This window comes from Dipodomys spectabilis, unplaced genomic scaffold, assembly GCF_019054845.1.
Source record: "Dipodomys spectabilis isolate Male_0828 unplaced genomic scaffold, ASM1905484v1 ptg000512l, whole genome shotgun sequence".
Taxonomy (NCBI): Eukaryota; Metazoa; Chordata; class Mammalia; order Rodentia; family Heteromyidae; genus Dipodomys; species Dipodomys spectabilis.
The window spans coordinates 121,697-137,009 of record NW_024871189.1 but is presented as its reverse complement, the minus strand read 5'-3'; the positions used below and the strand labels follow the sequence as shown (position 1 = coordinate 137,009).

Here is a 15,313-nt window from a genome sequence, read left to right as displayed (position 1 = left end):
GTCTGTCTCACACACACACACACACACACACACACACACACAGAGTGACCTGGCCATGACCAGTCACGTTCTCCAGGGACTTGGGGTCTTGACGAAGACCCCACCACTCCTACTGTCTGTTAGGACCAGGGTTTGAAATGATTCATTTCTGTACTTACTCTATGCCTTAAAAAAACACAGTGGAGAATATCTCCATTACCTGCTGCTCCTTTAGAAGGGGGAAATGTGCAGAGGCTCGAGGCCTCCAGGCATGGGGAAGGGGTCTTCCCAGTGGGCTTGCCGATGGTAAGCCCCACCCCATGGCGGCCGGGCACCAGAGGCTGGAGGGGGCAGGGACACCCCCCCCCGACTCCTGGCCCTGGTTTCTGGCCTTCTGGCCTTCAATGCGGAGTCACCTGGGCAGCCCAAGACCACCACAGGGAGCCAGAGGGGCTCGACAGGAACACGTAGGATCGGAGCCCCCGGTGGGATCCACACGCTGTGATGACCGCTGTGCTCCTGCGGAAGTCCCCCTGGGGCCAGGCTCCGTGGCTTACACCTGGAATCCCGGCTAACCTGGGAGGCAGGAAGAAGACTAGCTAAAAGGTTATCAGAAGCCATTTCAACCCATAACCTGGGCCTGGTAAGAATAAAACAAATGAAGCTGGCTTTGCACCTGGAGACAAGCCCAAACCTGGGGTCTCTGAACACCTAGGCGTGGTGGCACGGGGCTCTGCTGGTGCAACTCCGGGCTCCTCCCTCACCTTCTCATTCCAGGCTCTGGAGAGTCAGCTGAGGGGCTAGCGGGGGCGGCGGGCGGGGGGAACCGGGACCTGGGCTCCTGGTGGTGTCTGGGGACCTTTTCCTTCTGGTGTACTGGGGTTTGGATGCAGGGCTGTGTGCTTGAATCCTACCTTCCCAGGCCTTGTGCTCTGGCTGTTGTTGAGATAGGGTCTCCCTTTTTGCAGGCCTAGTCCTTGATCCTCTTGTTTATGGAGATGGGGGAGATGTGCACCGCTCCACTTAGTTTCTTCTCTTCTGTCAGGGTGGCTGACAGCTGGCGACCGTTCTTCCGGGACCTGGAGTCCTCGCGATGGCGGAGTCCTGAGGGGACCAGAGCCGTGCCCCAGGCTCGCTCCTCCTGACTTCTACCACAAGGACTTTTGGTGTCTGGTGATGAGTCCTTTTGCAGCCTGACTTTCTTTCCCCACGCTTTGCGAGGACATTTTCTTGTCTTGGATTAGCCTCCTCCAGATCTCCCGGGTGTTTCTTGTAAATGTAGCAAATGGATGAAATGTTACCACGCAGCTCTGTAAGCCCCAAGGCAATCCCCCCACCTCCGCTTCTGTTTAATTTCTTCCACAGAACATAGTGAATGTGTATGTGTGCGTGTGTGTGTACGTACGCGTGCGTACTGGGGTTTGAACTCAGCGCTTCTCACTCTGGCTAAGCTTTTTGGCTCAAGGCTGGCACTCTACCATTTGAGCCATTCATTCTCTTTTTGCTGGTTCATTGGAGATAAGAATCTCACCACAGGCTTTCCTGATGGGTCTGGCTTCAAACTTAATCCTCAGCTCTCAGCCTCCTGAGGAGCTAGCATTACAGATGTGAACCTGGCTTAAAAAAAATACACGTGAGGGGCTGGGAAGGTGGCTCAGTGGTAGAGCGCTTGCCTTGCATGCATGAGGCCCTGGGTTCGATTCCTCAGCACCACATAAGCAAAAAGAAAAAAGCCGGAAGTGTTGCTGTGGCTCAAGTGGTAGAGCGCTAGCCTTGAGCTGAAGAGCTGAGGGACAGCGCCCAGGCCCAGAGTTCAGGCCCCATGACCGGACCCAAAAGAAAAAGAAAAAAAAATACTGGTGAAAGCAATGTTCTGGCTGCCACACACGAGTGTGCAGCCTGATTCCTGGCCCTGTAAGGATGAGGGGAGCTCATTGTGCGTTGAGTGATAACGTAGTTAGTGGCAGGCGAGTTAAATTTCGGGGTCGCCGGCCTTTGTGAGGGGGAGACCGTGTGAATATTGTATATTACAAGAGACAGAGTTTAGAATCAGTTCATCTGCTTTTCATCTTTAGCACACGTGTGTGCAAGCGTATATGTGTGTATGTGTGCAAACACGCACACACATCTGTGTGTATGTGGGTTGTACCCCAAACATCATCAGACCTTTGACCCACCGGCTATTTTTGTTTGGGGGTTGGTTGTGGGGCTTGAGCTTAGGGCCTGGCACTGTCCCTGGGCTCTTTTTGGTGGAGGAGAGTGCTCTACCACGTGAGCCACAGCTCCACCTCTAGATTTTGAGAGGTTAATTGGGTCTCAGACCGCAGCCACTGGCGCCGGGCTCAGGCGGGGGACCGCGGACTGGCCGGCCTCGGGCAGGGGCGGGGAGAGGAGGGGCCAGCTCAGGGCCTGTCCCTGCTCAGCCACCTGGGATGTGGTGACCTGTGGAAGGCTCTGGGCATCGGGGCCAGAGGCCTCCCAGGCTGGCCGGCGTGGGGGGGTCACTGTCCGGGTTCTTAGGGGTCCTTCCAGGACGGGCGCCTGGCTTCGTGGAGGCCGAGCGCTGGGCCCTGGGGTGCGGGTGGCAGTGGAGCCCGGTGGAGGGGAGGCGGCACCGGCTGCTGCGCGTGGTGGCCTCGGGAGCTGGGGGGCCTGGCCGGGCAGACTGCCTGGGAGCCGGTACGTGTGTCCAGTGTGCATGAACACACATGACCAGGGAGTGTGTGTGTGTGTGCCTCTGAACTTTGGGCGAGCCTGCTGTGTGCGCAGCGTGTGCTCCGTGGACGCGTGGAGCCTTTGTATGTGGCGTGTGCTCTGTGGACGCGTGGAGCCCGTGTATGTGTGTGTGGCATGTGCTCTGTGGATGCGTGGAGTCTGTGTGTGTGTGTGTGTGTGTGTGTGTGTGTGTGTGCAGCATGTGCTCTGTGGACACGTGGAGCCTGTGTGCGTGCAGTGTGTCCTCCGTGGATGTGTGGAGCCTGTGTGCGTGCAGTGTGTCCTCCGTGGATGCGTGGAGTCTGTGTGTGTGCAGCATGTGCTCTGTGGACGTGTGGAGCCTGGTGTGCATGCAGTGTGTCCTCCGTGGGCGCGTGGTTCCAGGCTCCAAGCTGCTCTGGTAACCATGGCAACCCATGCTCCGGGGCCTGGTGGCGGCGGCTCTGGGCTCTGGATGGCCGGGGCTGAGGCCCGTGCCTGGTTGGCCCATGCAGCAAATGCCCTCCAGGGGCACTGGGTGGAGTCGGCTGGGCTGGGCCTCGCTGCGCCTCACTGGGGCCTTTGTGGCCCTCATGAGACAGAACTGCTCCTGAGGCTTTGCCTTCCCACGGGCATTCTAGGTGTGAAGCCATGGTATGGCAACCACCTGGAAGGGTCCCCTCTGGAGCCCCCCCAGGGTCCCCCTCAGCACTCCCCAGGGTCCCCCAGCACCCTCAGGGTCCCCCCAGGTCCCTCTCCCCCAGAGACCCCCAGGGCCCTCGCTCCATTCTTCCCTAAAGAGAGGAAATGAGACCTGGAGGAAGCAGAGTGGTCCTGAGGGATTTCACTCACTGTGTGCATGCACGCACGCGCGCGTGTGTGCACGCGTGCACAACCCCCCTCCCCCCAGAGGGGAGAGACAGAGAGACAGAAACAGATGGAGAGAGAGGAGAGAAGGAGATGGAGAGAGTTGGAGACCTAAATAGACAAGCCGGGCGCCGGTGGCTCACGCCTGTAATCGTAGCTACTCAGGAGGCTGAGATCTGAGGATCATGGTTCAAAGCCAGCCAGGGCAGGAAAGTCTGTCAGACTCTTATCTCCAATAAACTACCAGAAGTGGCGCTGTGGCTCAAGTGGTAGAGTGCTTGCCTTGAGCTGAAGAATTGAGCGACAGCGACCAGGCTGTGAGTTCAAGCCCCATGACTGCCAAAAATTAAAAAAAAAAGAAATAGAGAGAGAGACTGAGGAGAGAGGAGAGAGACTGAGAGAGATGGACAGACACAGTGAGACAGGAGAAAGAGAGGGAGAGAGAGAAACAGAGAGAGCGATGGAGAGAGAGGGAGGAGGAAAAGAGAAGAGAAGAGAGAGGGGCAGAGGGAGAGAGCCCCGGCTGCGGGGAGGACCAGCTTGGATCTGCCCACAGCAGCTCTTGGGAGCGAGCGGAGCGGAGCAGCTGGCCCTGCAGGACTGGGCTTGGAGAGGCCCTGCCCGCGGCCTCCGGCCCTGGCTCTGCTGCCTCTTTCTTCTTTCTTTTTCACACTAGGAAGCTGGGCAGAGACTAGTATTCATTCATTCATTCATTCATTCATTCATTTGTTTGTTCATTCCCTCTATCCAGCGTGAGATAGTGCAGCGAGCTGCCGCAGCCTGAGAAACACTTCTGCAGTCAGAAATGCAGACTCTCAGGCCCAACCAGACCTGCAGGTTCAGGTGTGCGTGTGCGTGCGTGTGCATGCCTGGATTAAAGTTGTGCATGGGTCAATGTTAGACCTACTGATCAGGGCAGCAGCAACGCCGATGCTGGCTCCGGGATCCCTGCCCCAGGGGACCCTCAAAGTTCTGCTCCTGAAGGTCTTTGCTCTGCACCGCTGCTCTGGCCTGGTGCAGCCTGAAGCAGGCCAGCTTGAACCTGCCCTGGGCTACAGGCTCATGGGAGCAGGGCCGGCCTGGGAGGAAGAGGAGAAGGGAGAAGGGAAGAAGGAAGCGGACAGAGAAAATGAGGGCAGAGAGGGGGAGGAGGAGGGAGAAGGATGAGGAGAGAGGAAGAGAGAAAGGGGGAGGAAAGGGAGGAGGGAGGAACAGGAAGAAGAGGAGGAGGAAGAAGATGGGGAGGAGGGAGAAGGAGAAGGAGGTAGAGGAGGAAGATGGGGAGAAGGAGGGAGGAGGAGGGAAGAAGAGGAGGAGGAGGACGATGGGGAGGAGGGAGGAGGAGGACGTGGAGGAGGAAGATGGAGGAGGGAGAAGAGGAGGAGGGAGGAAGAGGAGGAGGAGGAGAGAAGGAGGTTCAGCATTCCTCACTGCTTCAGGAGCTGCCTGAGAAAGCCAAGCCCAGTGTTGGGGAGCCCAAGAGCGCCCCCTTCTGGGGAGAGCGCGTCACTGACGCTAAGAGGCCGGGCCTTCTGACAAGGGATTTCTGTGTACCGCGGTGCGCCCAGCCACACAGGGTGATGCCCGGGGCCCTGTGTGCCCCGCTGGCCGCGCTCGAGCCTGCCACACGGAGGAGGCCACAGGGCGCTGGACACCACAAGGCTGTGTCCAGTGCTGCTTTCTGTAGGATGTTGCACACGGACTGACGGTAGCCTGACTTCTCGGAGCTTGCTGGGCCAGCATCTAGCAGAGCCCTGGATGCAGACGGGGCTGTGGGAAGGGCCCAAGGTGTCTGGGAAACAGCCCACCTCTGCGGAGGTGGGGGGCGGCCTGGGGCTGCTGGCCCCGGGGAGGCTGGCTGCCCCATGGGAGTGGGGAAGGGGACACAGGCTGGAGTGGGCAGTGTCCGGTGGTCTGCAGCTGGCTGGCTGCAGCCAGTCACCTGCACTATTATTATTGCCATCACTATTACTAGTGCTGGTCCCGGGGCTTGAACTCAGGGCCTGGGCACTGTCCTTGAACTCTTTTGCTCAAGGTTAGCTCTCTACTACATGAGCCACAGCTCCAGTTGTGCTTTTTTGGTGGTTAATTGGAGGTAAGAGTCTCATGGGCTTTCCTGCCTGGGCTTTGAAATGGGATCCTCAATTTTGAGCTTCTTCTTCTTCTTCTTCTTCTTCTTCTTCTTCTTCTTCTTCTTCTTCTTCTTCTTCTTCTTCTTCTTCTTCTTCTTCTTCTTCTTCTTCTTCTTCTCCTCCTCCTCCTCCTCCTCCTCCTCCTCCTCCTCCTCCTCCTCCTCCTCCTCCTCCTCCTCCTCTTCCTCCTCCTCCTCCTCCTCCTCCTCCTCCTCCTCTTCCTCCTCCTCTTCCTCCTCCTCCTCCTCCTCCTCCTCCTCCTCCTCTTCCTCCTCCTCCTTTTTTGGTCGACTGTGGGGCTTGAACTCTGGGTCTGGGCGCTGTCCTTCAGCTCTTCAGCTCAAGGTAAGCACTCTACCACTTGAGCTACAGCGCCACTTCTGAGTAGTTAATTAGAGATAAGAGTCTCACAGACTTTCCTGTCTGGGCTGGCTTTGAACTGCGATCCTCAGATCTCAGCCTCCTGAGTAGCTAAGATGACAGGCGTGAGCCACTGGCGCCCAGTCCCACTATTACTTAATCAATATTTTCTTTAAGTCAATTCATTCTTTCCAACATTTTAAAGGAAAAGAAAAAGGGAACCACTGAAAAAAGTGGGGGACAAGTAGCAGTAACCAAAAAATCGAAGGTGGGCAGAAAAACAAATTGCAGGCAAGCGGTATAACTTGTAAACATTCTGCCCTTGTATTCATTAAAAAAAAATCAGTTGTGAGGCCTGAACTCTGGGCCTGGGCGCTGCCCCTCAGCTCTTCAGCTCAAGGCTAGTGCTCTACCACTTGAGCCACAGTGCCACTTCGGCTTTTTCTGCTTATGTGGTGCTGAGGAATCGAACCCAGGGCCTTGTGCATGCAAGGCAAGCACTTTTCCACTGAGCCACCTTCCCAGCCCCTGTTGTCTTCATGTGTTTGCTGTTGTAAACACCGACGTGATGAGTCCAGCTGAGGCTGTTTCAGGCTGCGAAGAACAGGGCCGTCTACCTCAGCTGTGGGGATGCGTTTGGCCAGCTTGGGACCTTCAACTTGAGGAACAAGAGGAATGGAAAGCTGAGCGCCGGTGTCTCACATCTGTAACCCTAGCTACTTGGGAGGCTGAGATTTGAGGATCCTCGTTGGAAGCCAGCCTGGGCAGGAAAGTGTGTGAGACTCTCAGCTCTGACAACCAGCAAAATACTACCAATGGAGGCATGGCTTAAGTGGTAGAGTGCCAGCCTGGAGCAAAAACCTAAGTAAGACTGGAACACACACACAGAGAAAGAAGGGCTGGCGATGAATTTAAAGGGAAGCTGGGTTCTCAGAGCCTGCCGGGAGGGGCTCGTGGCCCCGATTTCTGTGCGAGCCACACCTGATCTAAGCAGCTTGTGAGTATTTGGTGTGCCCTGTGAGACAGACACAGCGAGTTTCTTTTCTGTTCTTTTTTTTTTCTTCCAGACAGAATGTAGGCAGCCCATTTGGCCTACAACTCCAGATTTTCCTGCTTTCGCCTCCCATGTGTTGGGATTATAGGTGTGCATACCCGGCTGTGGCTCCTAGTTTTTTTTTTTTTTGGGTCCGGTCGTGGGGCCTGAACTCTGGGCCTGGGCGCTGTCCCTCAGCTCTTCAGCTCAAGGCTAGTGCTCTACCACTTGAGCCTCAGCGCCACTTCTGGCTTTTTGCTTATGTGGTGCTGAGGAATTGAACCCAGGGCCTCATGCATGCAAGGCAAGCACTCTACCACTGGGCCACCTTCCCAGCCCCTGTGGCTCCTAGTTTTAAGAGGAAGAAATGATAACCCAGAGAAGTTGACAGCTTACCCTGGGTCACAGAGCCAGTGAAGGCTGGAGTGTGGGTGTGGGAGCCGGTCTTGAACCTGCGCTCTGCTGCTCTGGGTTGTACAGCCACATGCATGCATTTTACACACAGACGGGCAGCTAGTGCTGGCGGGTGGGCCTGCTGCAGCCCTGGGCAGACGCAGGGGCCAGGGCCCGGGGTTGCTGGTGAGCTGCCCGGCCCTGGAGGTGGAGAGTGTTGTAGAGACAGATTATTTCCCATCTGTCCCTTTGGTAAGTCCAGGAGTGACTGATTGCCCACCTCTGTGTGGGCCCAATCCTCAGACACAGATGGCCAAGGCTGAGCGAGCAGTCATGGTGTTGGGGGTCAGTGGTGGTGGTGTGTCTGTCTGTCGCAGTAGTTGTTAGTGTGGGTCAGTGCAGTGCTCCACATTCTGCCCTCCCGTCCATCACCTCTGTCCGCCTCATCTCTACCAGTCAGGGGAGGCAGACTCCAGAGCACTGGGCCTCAAGCGATCCCACCTCGGCCGGCTGGGGCCTGGACACGCAGCCAGAGCTGGTGTGGAGCGCGGGCTCTGGGGTCCAGGGTGCAGCTGCAGCCGCCATGGGCCATTCCACCCATGGTTCTGGGGCCAGGAGCCTGCAGCCCAGGGCCAGGCCTTTTGGGAGGAGGCAGCCGCTCCAGAGACTGCGATCTGCAGGCTGGTGCAGGAGAAGGAGAGGAGGGGGAGAGGAAGGGGAGGAGGAGGGGAAGAGGAGGAGGGGGAGGGAGAGGAGGAAGAGTGGAGGAGGAGGAGGAATGGAGGAGGAGGAGGAGGAGGAGGGGAGGAGGAAGGGAGGAGGAGGAGTGGAGGAGGAAGGGAGGAGGAAGAATGGAGGAGGAGGGGAGGAGAAGGAAGGGGGGAGGAGGGGGAAGCGGAGTAAGAGGAGGAAGGGAGGAGGAGGGGAGGAGAGGAGGGGAAGAGGAAGGGGAAGGGAGGAGGGGGAGGGGAGGAGGAGGAAGGGAGGAGGAGGGGGAGGAGGGAGAGGAGGAAGGAAGGAGGAGGAAGGGAGGAAGAGGTGGAGTGGAGGAGGAGGAGGAGGAATGGAGGAGGAGGGGAGGAGGAAGGGGAAGGGAGGAGGGGGAGGGGAGAGGGAGGGGAGGAGGAAGGAGAAGGGAGGAGGAGGAGGGGGAGGGGAGGAGGAGAAAGGGAGGAGGAGGGGAGGAGGGGGAGGAGGGAGAGGAGGAGGAGGGGGAGGAAGAGAAGGAGGGGGAGGGAGAGGGGGAGGTGGGTGAGGAGGAGGAGGGGGAGGAGGAGGGGGAGGAGGTGTGGGAAGCAGGAGTGGGTGGGGCCACCCTGCCGTGCCCTGGCCCCAAACCTGGAGCCTGCGTGGACACAGCTGCCATGGCCCCCAGGCTTCGTAGGCTCAGGGCTCTTGCCAGCAGCATTGCTGGGTGCCCCCGAAGCCCACGTTCCGGAGAGCCGCGCTGAAGGCCCAGTGCCACAGGGGCTGACCACTGAGGCCCTGCTGGCCTCCGGGCCGGCCCCACCGGGCTGCCCCGAGCCCTGCCAGGCTGCCCTGTGTCCCCACCCCAAGCCCCGCCGGGCTGCTCCTGCCCAGCCAGGCCGCCCCTGCCCAGCCAGGCCGCCCCATGCCCTGCCAGGCCGCCCCATGCCCTGCCAGGCTGCAGCGCCTTGTGTGCAGCTCAGGCTGCAGCGCCTTGTGTGCAGCCCCTGGCCTCCGTGGGCTGGCGGACAACACTGGCTCCCTGTTGGAGCATAAAGAACCCCTCCTTTCTCCCTTGTCTTCTGTTCAGACGCAGAACCACCCTTGGGCCGGCCTGGAGCGCGCCCCGGGGCCTCACCGCGCCCAGGAAGGATCGGGGCCCTGCGACGGCCGGCTGCCTCCAGGAATTAGCGATTTATTTATTACCCATCTGGGCAGCTGGGAGTCTGCAGGCAAACCAGCAGCCTTTGAGAACAAAGTCCCCGTCGAGGGGGCTGCGAAGGGCCTGGCAGTTAGTGATGGCCTCCCCTTTCTTCCCACCGGCTTGGCTGCGGCCAGAAGCCGTGCCAAGGACCCTCCTGGCGGGGTCCCCTACCCTGCCCTGTGTGTGGGCGCTGAGGGCTGTGGGCTCGTGTGCGCCCCCTCGTGGCGGCAGATGGAACTGCGGCTTCATGGGAAGAAAGGTGGTAAATCTGAGCAGGTGGGCTTACTTCAGCCCTGGAGCGGCCAGGTGTGGGCTGGTGTGTGTGTGTGTGTGTGTGTGTGTGTGTGTGTGTGTGTGTGTGTGTGTGTGTGTGTGTGTGTGCGTGTGTGTGTTGGACAGAGACATTGGGATAAGCTGGGAAAGCAAGGCCCCATCCACGTCTAGTTGACACCCCAGGGCTGGAGACCCAGCTGCTGTGGGTGGCTGGCGGGGGGCTTCCTGGAAGACCAGGTGCCCTGTGTTGGGCTGAGAGGAAAGGGCGGGCAGGGTGAGGAGGGAGAGGCAGAGGTGGGGGAAGGAGGGAGGGAGGGCGTCGGTGGTGGGAAGGGGGCTGTCAGGCCTTGGAGCGGCCCCTGGGCTTCTGGGAGGATCCAGGTGAGTGTAGGAGGGGTTGGGGCCAGGGTGGAGGGCTGGCTGGGCCTGCGGGGCCTGACGCCCCAGCTCAGCGCGGCGGGAAGCTGGCCTGAGCCGCGCTCCAGCTGGTGCGTCAGTCCTGTGTTTCTAGAAGGAAGGAGAGATTTCCTTCTGCATTGGCCAAGCACCGGGACTGCCAGGCAGAGCCGGGAGGCTGCCCTGCCGGGCGGCTGGTGACTCCTAGGTCATCCCTAGCCCTCCCTTCCCAAACAGCACCCTGGGAGGCCAGGTTCCTCCCTGCCTGTGTGGAGCCGGGCCTGGTCAGGAGGGGGGCGGCCAGGGGGCGGGGAGGGGACGGCCGGGGGGGGGGGGGAGGGGCGGGTCGCCCAGGCTTTGCGGGAGGGCGGCACTGCCCGCTGTGCTGGCCTTGGTGCTGGGAAGTGATCTCCACGTGGGGGCACAGTGCTGGCTGTGGGGGGCTGGCTGGGGGGCCCAGCAGTGCTGTGCTGTCCTCAAGGCTCCCTAGGACGGGGTGTGGGGGGGAGAGCAGGGGCTTGGCCTCCTTCTCCCCCTCTCTTCCTCCAGCTTCTGGGAGTCTCACCTGGACCTTACTGGATTTTGGCCAAAAGGACCAGGGCTCCCAGCAGCGCCATCGGCAGGGGGGGCGGGCGGCGGGGCAGGAGTGGGGCGGCTGCGAGAAGCCAGAAGGTCCAGTGAGGGGGGAGGGGCATTTCCCTGCCCCCCCATTCCTCCACAAGCGCCAGGGTCCCGCCCCCCCGTCCCCCCAGGGCCCCTGCTGAGGCTCGCGGGGGGGGGGGGGCAGGGGGGGGAGGTGACCGGGTCCAGGGCTCAGCTGGGAGCCAGGAGGAAGGGGCCCTCTCACCCGAGCGGAGTGTGGGCCGCAGGACGCCGGGGTCCCCATCATTGGGCTCGGGCTCGATGCCCAGCAGCTCACACATGAGCGCGTACACGTGCACGCTCTCGAAGGGCTCCACCTCCAGGCCGGCCTTGAAGCTCGGGCCCACGGCCCGGAAGATGGTCTTCATGTCCATGTCGTTGTTGTCGAAGCCGTGTTCCCCGTTGTTGAACTGGACGTTCACTCTCTGTAGGGGGGACAGGGGGCCCGGGGCCTTGCGGGGGGCTGCGGCCTCCAGCACCCCCTCTGCGCGGCACCCCCTGCAGGCGGGCACCTGCATGGGCAGGCCGCGCTGGGCGGTGATAGGGACTCCCGCGTGGCAGAGTTTCTGAGGCTCAGTTTCCCGGAATTCCGAGACCCCCGCAATGAGTCACCCCCAGAACAGCCTTGGTGAAGAGCTGACCCCGAGTCCCCGCAGGGGGGCTGCAGGTCCCTTCTGGGTTCCTGTTGAGAGGCTGTGTGTCCTTCTGGGGTCCTCTCCCTGCTGGGTACCGCTTCCCATCCCCTCCTGCCACCTGCCGTGACTGACTTCCCACACTTGACCTTGACACCAAGGTCATAAACGCAAGTCTGGAGACCAGCTAGACAAGTGGGCGGAGGAGGTGGGTCACAGCCTGCCATCCTAACTACTTGGGAGGTGGAGATGAAGAGGGTTACAGCTCAGCCAGGGTAAAAAAAGTGACCAAGACTTCATCTCAATAGCAAAAGAGAAGAAGGAAAGGAACGCAGGGCTGAGAACAGTAGCATGCACCTGCCACCCGGTCCCTCCCTACGTCACTCAGGGAGGCCTGACGCAGGCTCAGACCAGCCTGGCCGAGGAAAAGGAGGCCCTACCTAAGAAACAGCCAGAGCCAAAAGGACGTGGTTCAAGCGGTGCAGCATTTGCTCAAGGCAAGCGTAAGGCCCTGAGTTCAAATCTCTGGTACCACCAAAAAGAAGAGAGGCGACTCCGGTCCCAGGAGGAGGCGGTGGCCCCGCGGGCGGCTTACCCCGTGGATGACGTAGCCGAGGTCGCTGTACATGAGCAGGGGGGTGATCCTGGGGTGGCCGGCGTAGCGGAAGGCCCGGGGGAACTCCTCCTTCTTGTAGACGTGCAGCCGGGGGTGCGCCGTCTTCAGCGCCCCGTACACCGCCTCCAGCCTCCCCTCCTTGGGGATCAGCATGCCGTTGGGCCCGTAGTCTAAAAGCTCGAAGGCGATGTCCCGGAAGGTGAAGTTGGGGAACCTGTGGAGCTCCACCAGGTCTCCGGCCGTCTTGGCGACGGTGGTCATGCCGTGGTCAGAGGTGACGATGAGGTCCAGGCGGCCGCTGAGTCCGTGCCGTGCGATGCTGTCCCGCAGGTAGCCCACGGTCCTGTCCACCTGCCTCACCATCTCCCTGCGCGCGGCGGACTCGGGCCCATACTTGTGGCCCGTGGAGTCCGGCTCCCCGAAGTAGAGCGTGACCAGTGCCAGGTCCTCGTGGGTGAACCAGCCCATCACCGTGTCCACGTTCGCCTTCCACTCCTCCTCGTCGCTGTAATTGTGCCAGACGCCTTCCTTCCGGCTCAGCGTCACGGCCTCTCCTTGGTAGGTCACGTTCCCGCCCGGGTAGAAGAAGGAGCCAGTCTTTAGGCCCTGCCAGGACAAGGCCACGTGAAGCCACTCGGCTCCTCACCCACGCTCGGCTCAGCCCCCCGCAGCTGCGTCTCTGCGGGAGGCCGTTCATGTTCTAAAATAGCCCTTATGAAAGCCAGGCGCCTGTGGCTCACGCCTGTCACCCTGGCCACTCAAGAGGCTGGGCTCTGAGGATTGTGGTTCAAAGCCAGCCCTGGCAGGAGGGTCTGTGAGGAAGCTCTTATCTCCAGTAACCACCAAACGCCAGGAGTGGAGCTGTGACTCAAGTAGCAAGGTAAAAGCTCAGCGACAGCACCTAGGCCCGAGTTCAAGCCCTAGGACCAGCACACGCGTGTATATACACACACATTCATAAAACAGCCCTCATTCCGCATGGTGTGGGGTAAAGCCAATTTGTGGAGGAGTGCAGCGGTGGTAGGCCGGGTCCCTGGCCAGGTTGCTCCCTCCCCATCCATGCAGCTCCCCCTGCAGCCCGCCTCCCCCCACCGCCCACTTCCCTCCCCACTGTCCACCTGCCCTGCAGCCTTCCGCCTGTTCATCCACCTTCCCACAACTGCTGCTCATGTCTGTCCTGCGACCATCCGTGTGCTCCCTGCCCTCCGGCCCAGGACCAGGCACCAACTTTGGTATCCTGCACAGATGGAAGCAGGGCGATTCTCTGACTTGAGTGGATCTGGCTCTATTATTATTATGATTGCTATTATATTAGTGCCTGTACTGGGGCTTGAGCTCAGGGTCTGGGCGCTGTCCCTCAGCTCTTCAGCTCAAGGCTAGTGCTCTACCACTTGAGCCACAGCGCCACTTCCAGTTTTCTGGAGATTAGAGTCTCATGGACTTTCCTGTCCAGGCTGGCTTTGAACCTCCATCCTCAGATCTCAGCCTCCTGAGTAGCTAGGATGACAGGTGTGAGCCGCCGGTGCCCGGCTTCCCGCTGGTCATTAGCCAAGTGGGGTGGGCTCTTTGCAAACCTCTGTTTGGCCTTGAGGATAGAGGTCGTTAGGAATTAGTGAGGTTTGCCCGTTGAACGCCCCAACTCTCCTCCCACTAATCTTTGCTCCTCAGAGGCAGGGGGCGGGACTGGGAGGGATAATCATCTCACGGCTGAAACTTCCTCATGGGGTCATAGTTCTTTTCCCGTGGGGCTCCTCCCAGCACGGAGGGGTCTGAGGGGGTGGGGTTCCTCCCTCCACAGGACATCAAAGTTCTGTCCACATCACCGCCGTAGGGGGGGCAGGCAGGGCCGTGCCGGCCGGGGGTCTCCTGGGGTCACGGCCTCAACTGTCTGGGTCCCCAGGCCTCCCAGCCCGTGTCCCATGCGTCGGGCTGCAGGTCGCGTCCTGTCTCTGTCCAGGTCCCCCAGCCCGTGTCCCGTGCATAGGCATGTCTCCCGTCTCTGTCCAGGCCCCCCAGCCCGTGTCCCGTGCAGGGGCAGTGTCCCCTGTCTCTGTCCGGCCCCCCAGCCCGTGTCCCGTGCAGGGGCAGTGTCCCCTGTCTCTGTCCGGCCCCCCAGCCCGTGTCCCGTGCAGGGGCAGTGTCCCCTGTCTCTGTCCGGCCCCCCCAGCCCGTGTCCCGTGCAGGGGCGGTGTCCCCTGTCTCTGTCCGGCCCCCCAGCCCGTGTCCCGTGCAGGGGCGGTGTCCCCTGTCTCTGTCCGGCCCCCCAGCCCGTGTCCCGTGCAGGGGCGGTGTCCCCTGTCTCTGTCCGGCCCCAGCCCGTGTCCCGTGCAGGGGCGGTGTCCCCTGTCTCTGTCCGGCCCCAGCCCGTGTCCCGTGTGTGGGTCCCTGGGCCGCGTCACCTGTCTCTGGGCCGTGATCCAGATGGGCACGCTGCCGTTGTCCCACCACTGCGGGATGCCCAGGGTGGCGTGGTAGGGCAGCCTCACCGTGGTGGTGGTGTTGTAGAACATGTTGTGCACCACGCCGTGGTTCTCGATGTATTTGCCTGAGGGGGGAGGACGGGGGCAGGGGAGCCTGGCGAAGGCCACCCTTGCCTCCCCCCCGAAGCCCAGGCCCAGCGAGGACCCCCCCCTCCCCATTAGTGACCCCAGTGGGCGTTTTCCTTGCCCTCTACAGCTTGCTGCCGATGGAGGATCCTGGAACCCCCTGTGCAGGCGTGGGCTGGGGGGCATTGGGAGCCGGGGGTCTCCCCTTGGCTGCTCTCTGTGCCTGGTGGCCCAGTCCCCCTCCCCCCCCATCCCCGTCCCGACCCGACACTCACCAGTGACCAGCGTGAAGTGACAGGGGCTGGTCATGGTGACGAAGGCCGGCGTCATGTGGCGAGCTTTTACCCCCTCTCGAGCCATGGCGTCCAGGTTGGGGGTGTCCACATCCTGGTCATAGTCCCAGCGGAAGCCATCGAAGGACACGAGCAGGAGCTTGTTACGGGGTTGCTGCCTGTGGACGGGCGCGGCGGCCCCAGGAGGTGGCAGGAAGGTGACCAGAGCCCCGGCGAGCAGGACAGCCCAGGGCCTCATGTCCGGCTTTGTGGGCAGCAGGTGCACAGGACGGCGGTGCCCAGGGGAGAGCAAAGTCCCGGGCTGGCCGGGTGTCTTATCCTGGGTGCATCTTCAGAGATGGGGCGGTGTGCGGACTTGAGCCAGCCCTGGCTCCTGCCCTCCACACCCGGGTCATCCTCTGGCGCGGTCCTGGCGTGTGCAGATCCTGGTGTGTGTGTCCCGACGTGTGACCCCCTTTAAAGTCCCCAGGGTGCTCCGGGCCTCTCAGTCCTCCCTTCACCCAGCCCTGCCTTCCCTGGGATGCAGAAGGGGTCTACACTCTCTGGGGCTTCGTCCTGCCCCAGCC

General features: G+C 61.1%; 1 protein-coding gene across 1 annotated transcript; it reads right to left on the bottom strand.

Annotated features, from left to right (window-relative positions):
* Positions 1–949: 949 nt before the first annotated feature.
* Positions 950–14,985, bottom strand: Enpp7 (ectonucleotide pyrophosphatase/phosphodiesterase 7). The gene is made up of 10 exons (XM_042670008.1): positions 14,730–14,985; positions 14,308–14,453; positions 11,888–12,514; positions 10,866–11,085; positions 10,595–10,673; positions 7,960–8,132; positions 6,598–6,690; positions 5,095–5,310; positions 4,448–4,619; positions 950–1,127 (listed from the first exon to the last, which is right to left on the bottom strand). Exons 1-10 carry the CDS (start codon positions 14,983–14,985, stop codon positions 950–952), a joined length of 2,160 nt encoding a protein of 719 aa, XP_042525942.1.
* Positions 14,986–15,313: the final 328 nt, after the last annotated feature.

Bases quoted from the DNA above. Each gene is read 5' to 3' on its own strand.
- Enpp7 (XM_042670008.1), bottom strand. From the start codon at position 14,985: ATGAGGCCCTGGGCTGTCCTGCTCGCCGGGGCTCTGGTCACCTTCCTG. The intron at 12,515-14,307 runs GTGACGCGGCCC...TTGTCCTGGCAG, and splicing joins GGATCACGGCCCAGAGACAG to GGCCTAAAGACTGGCTCCTT. The intron at 6,691-7,959 runs GTGGGATCGCTT...TTGTTCCTCAAG, and splicing joins CCAGGCCCCAGCCGGCCGAG to TTGAAGGTCCCAAGCTGGCC.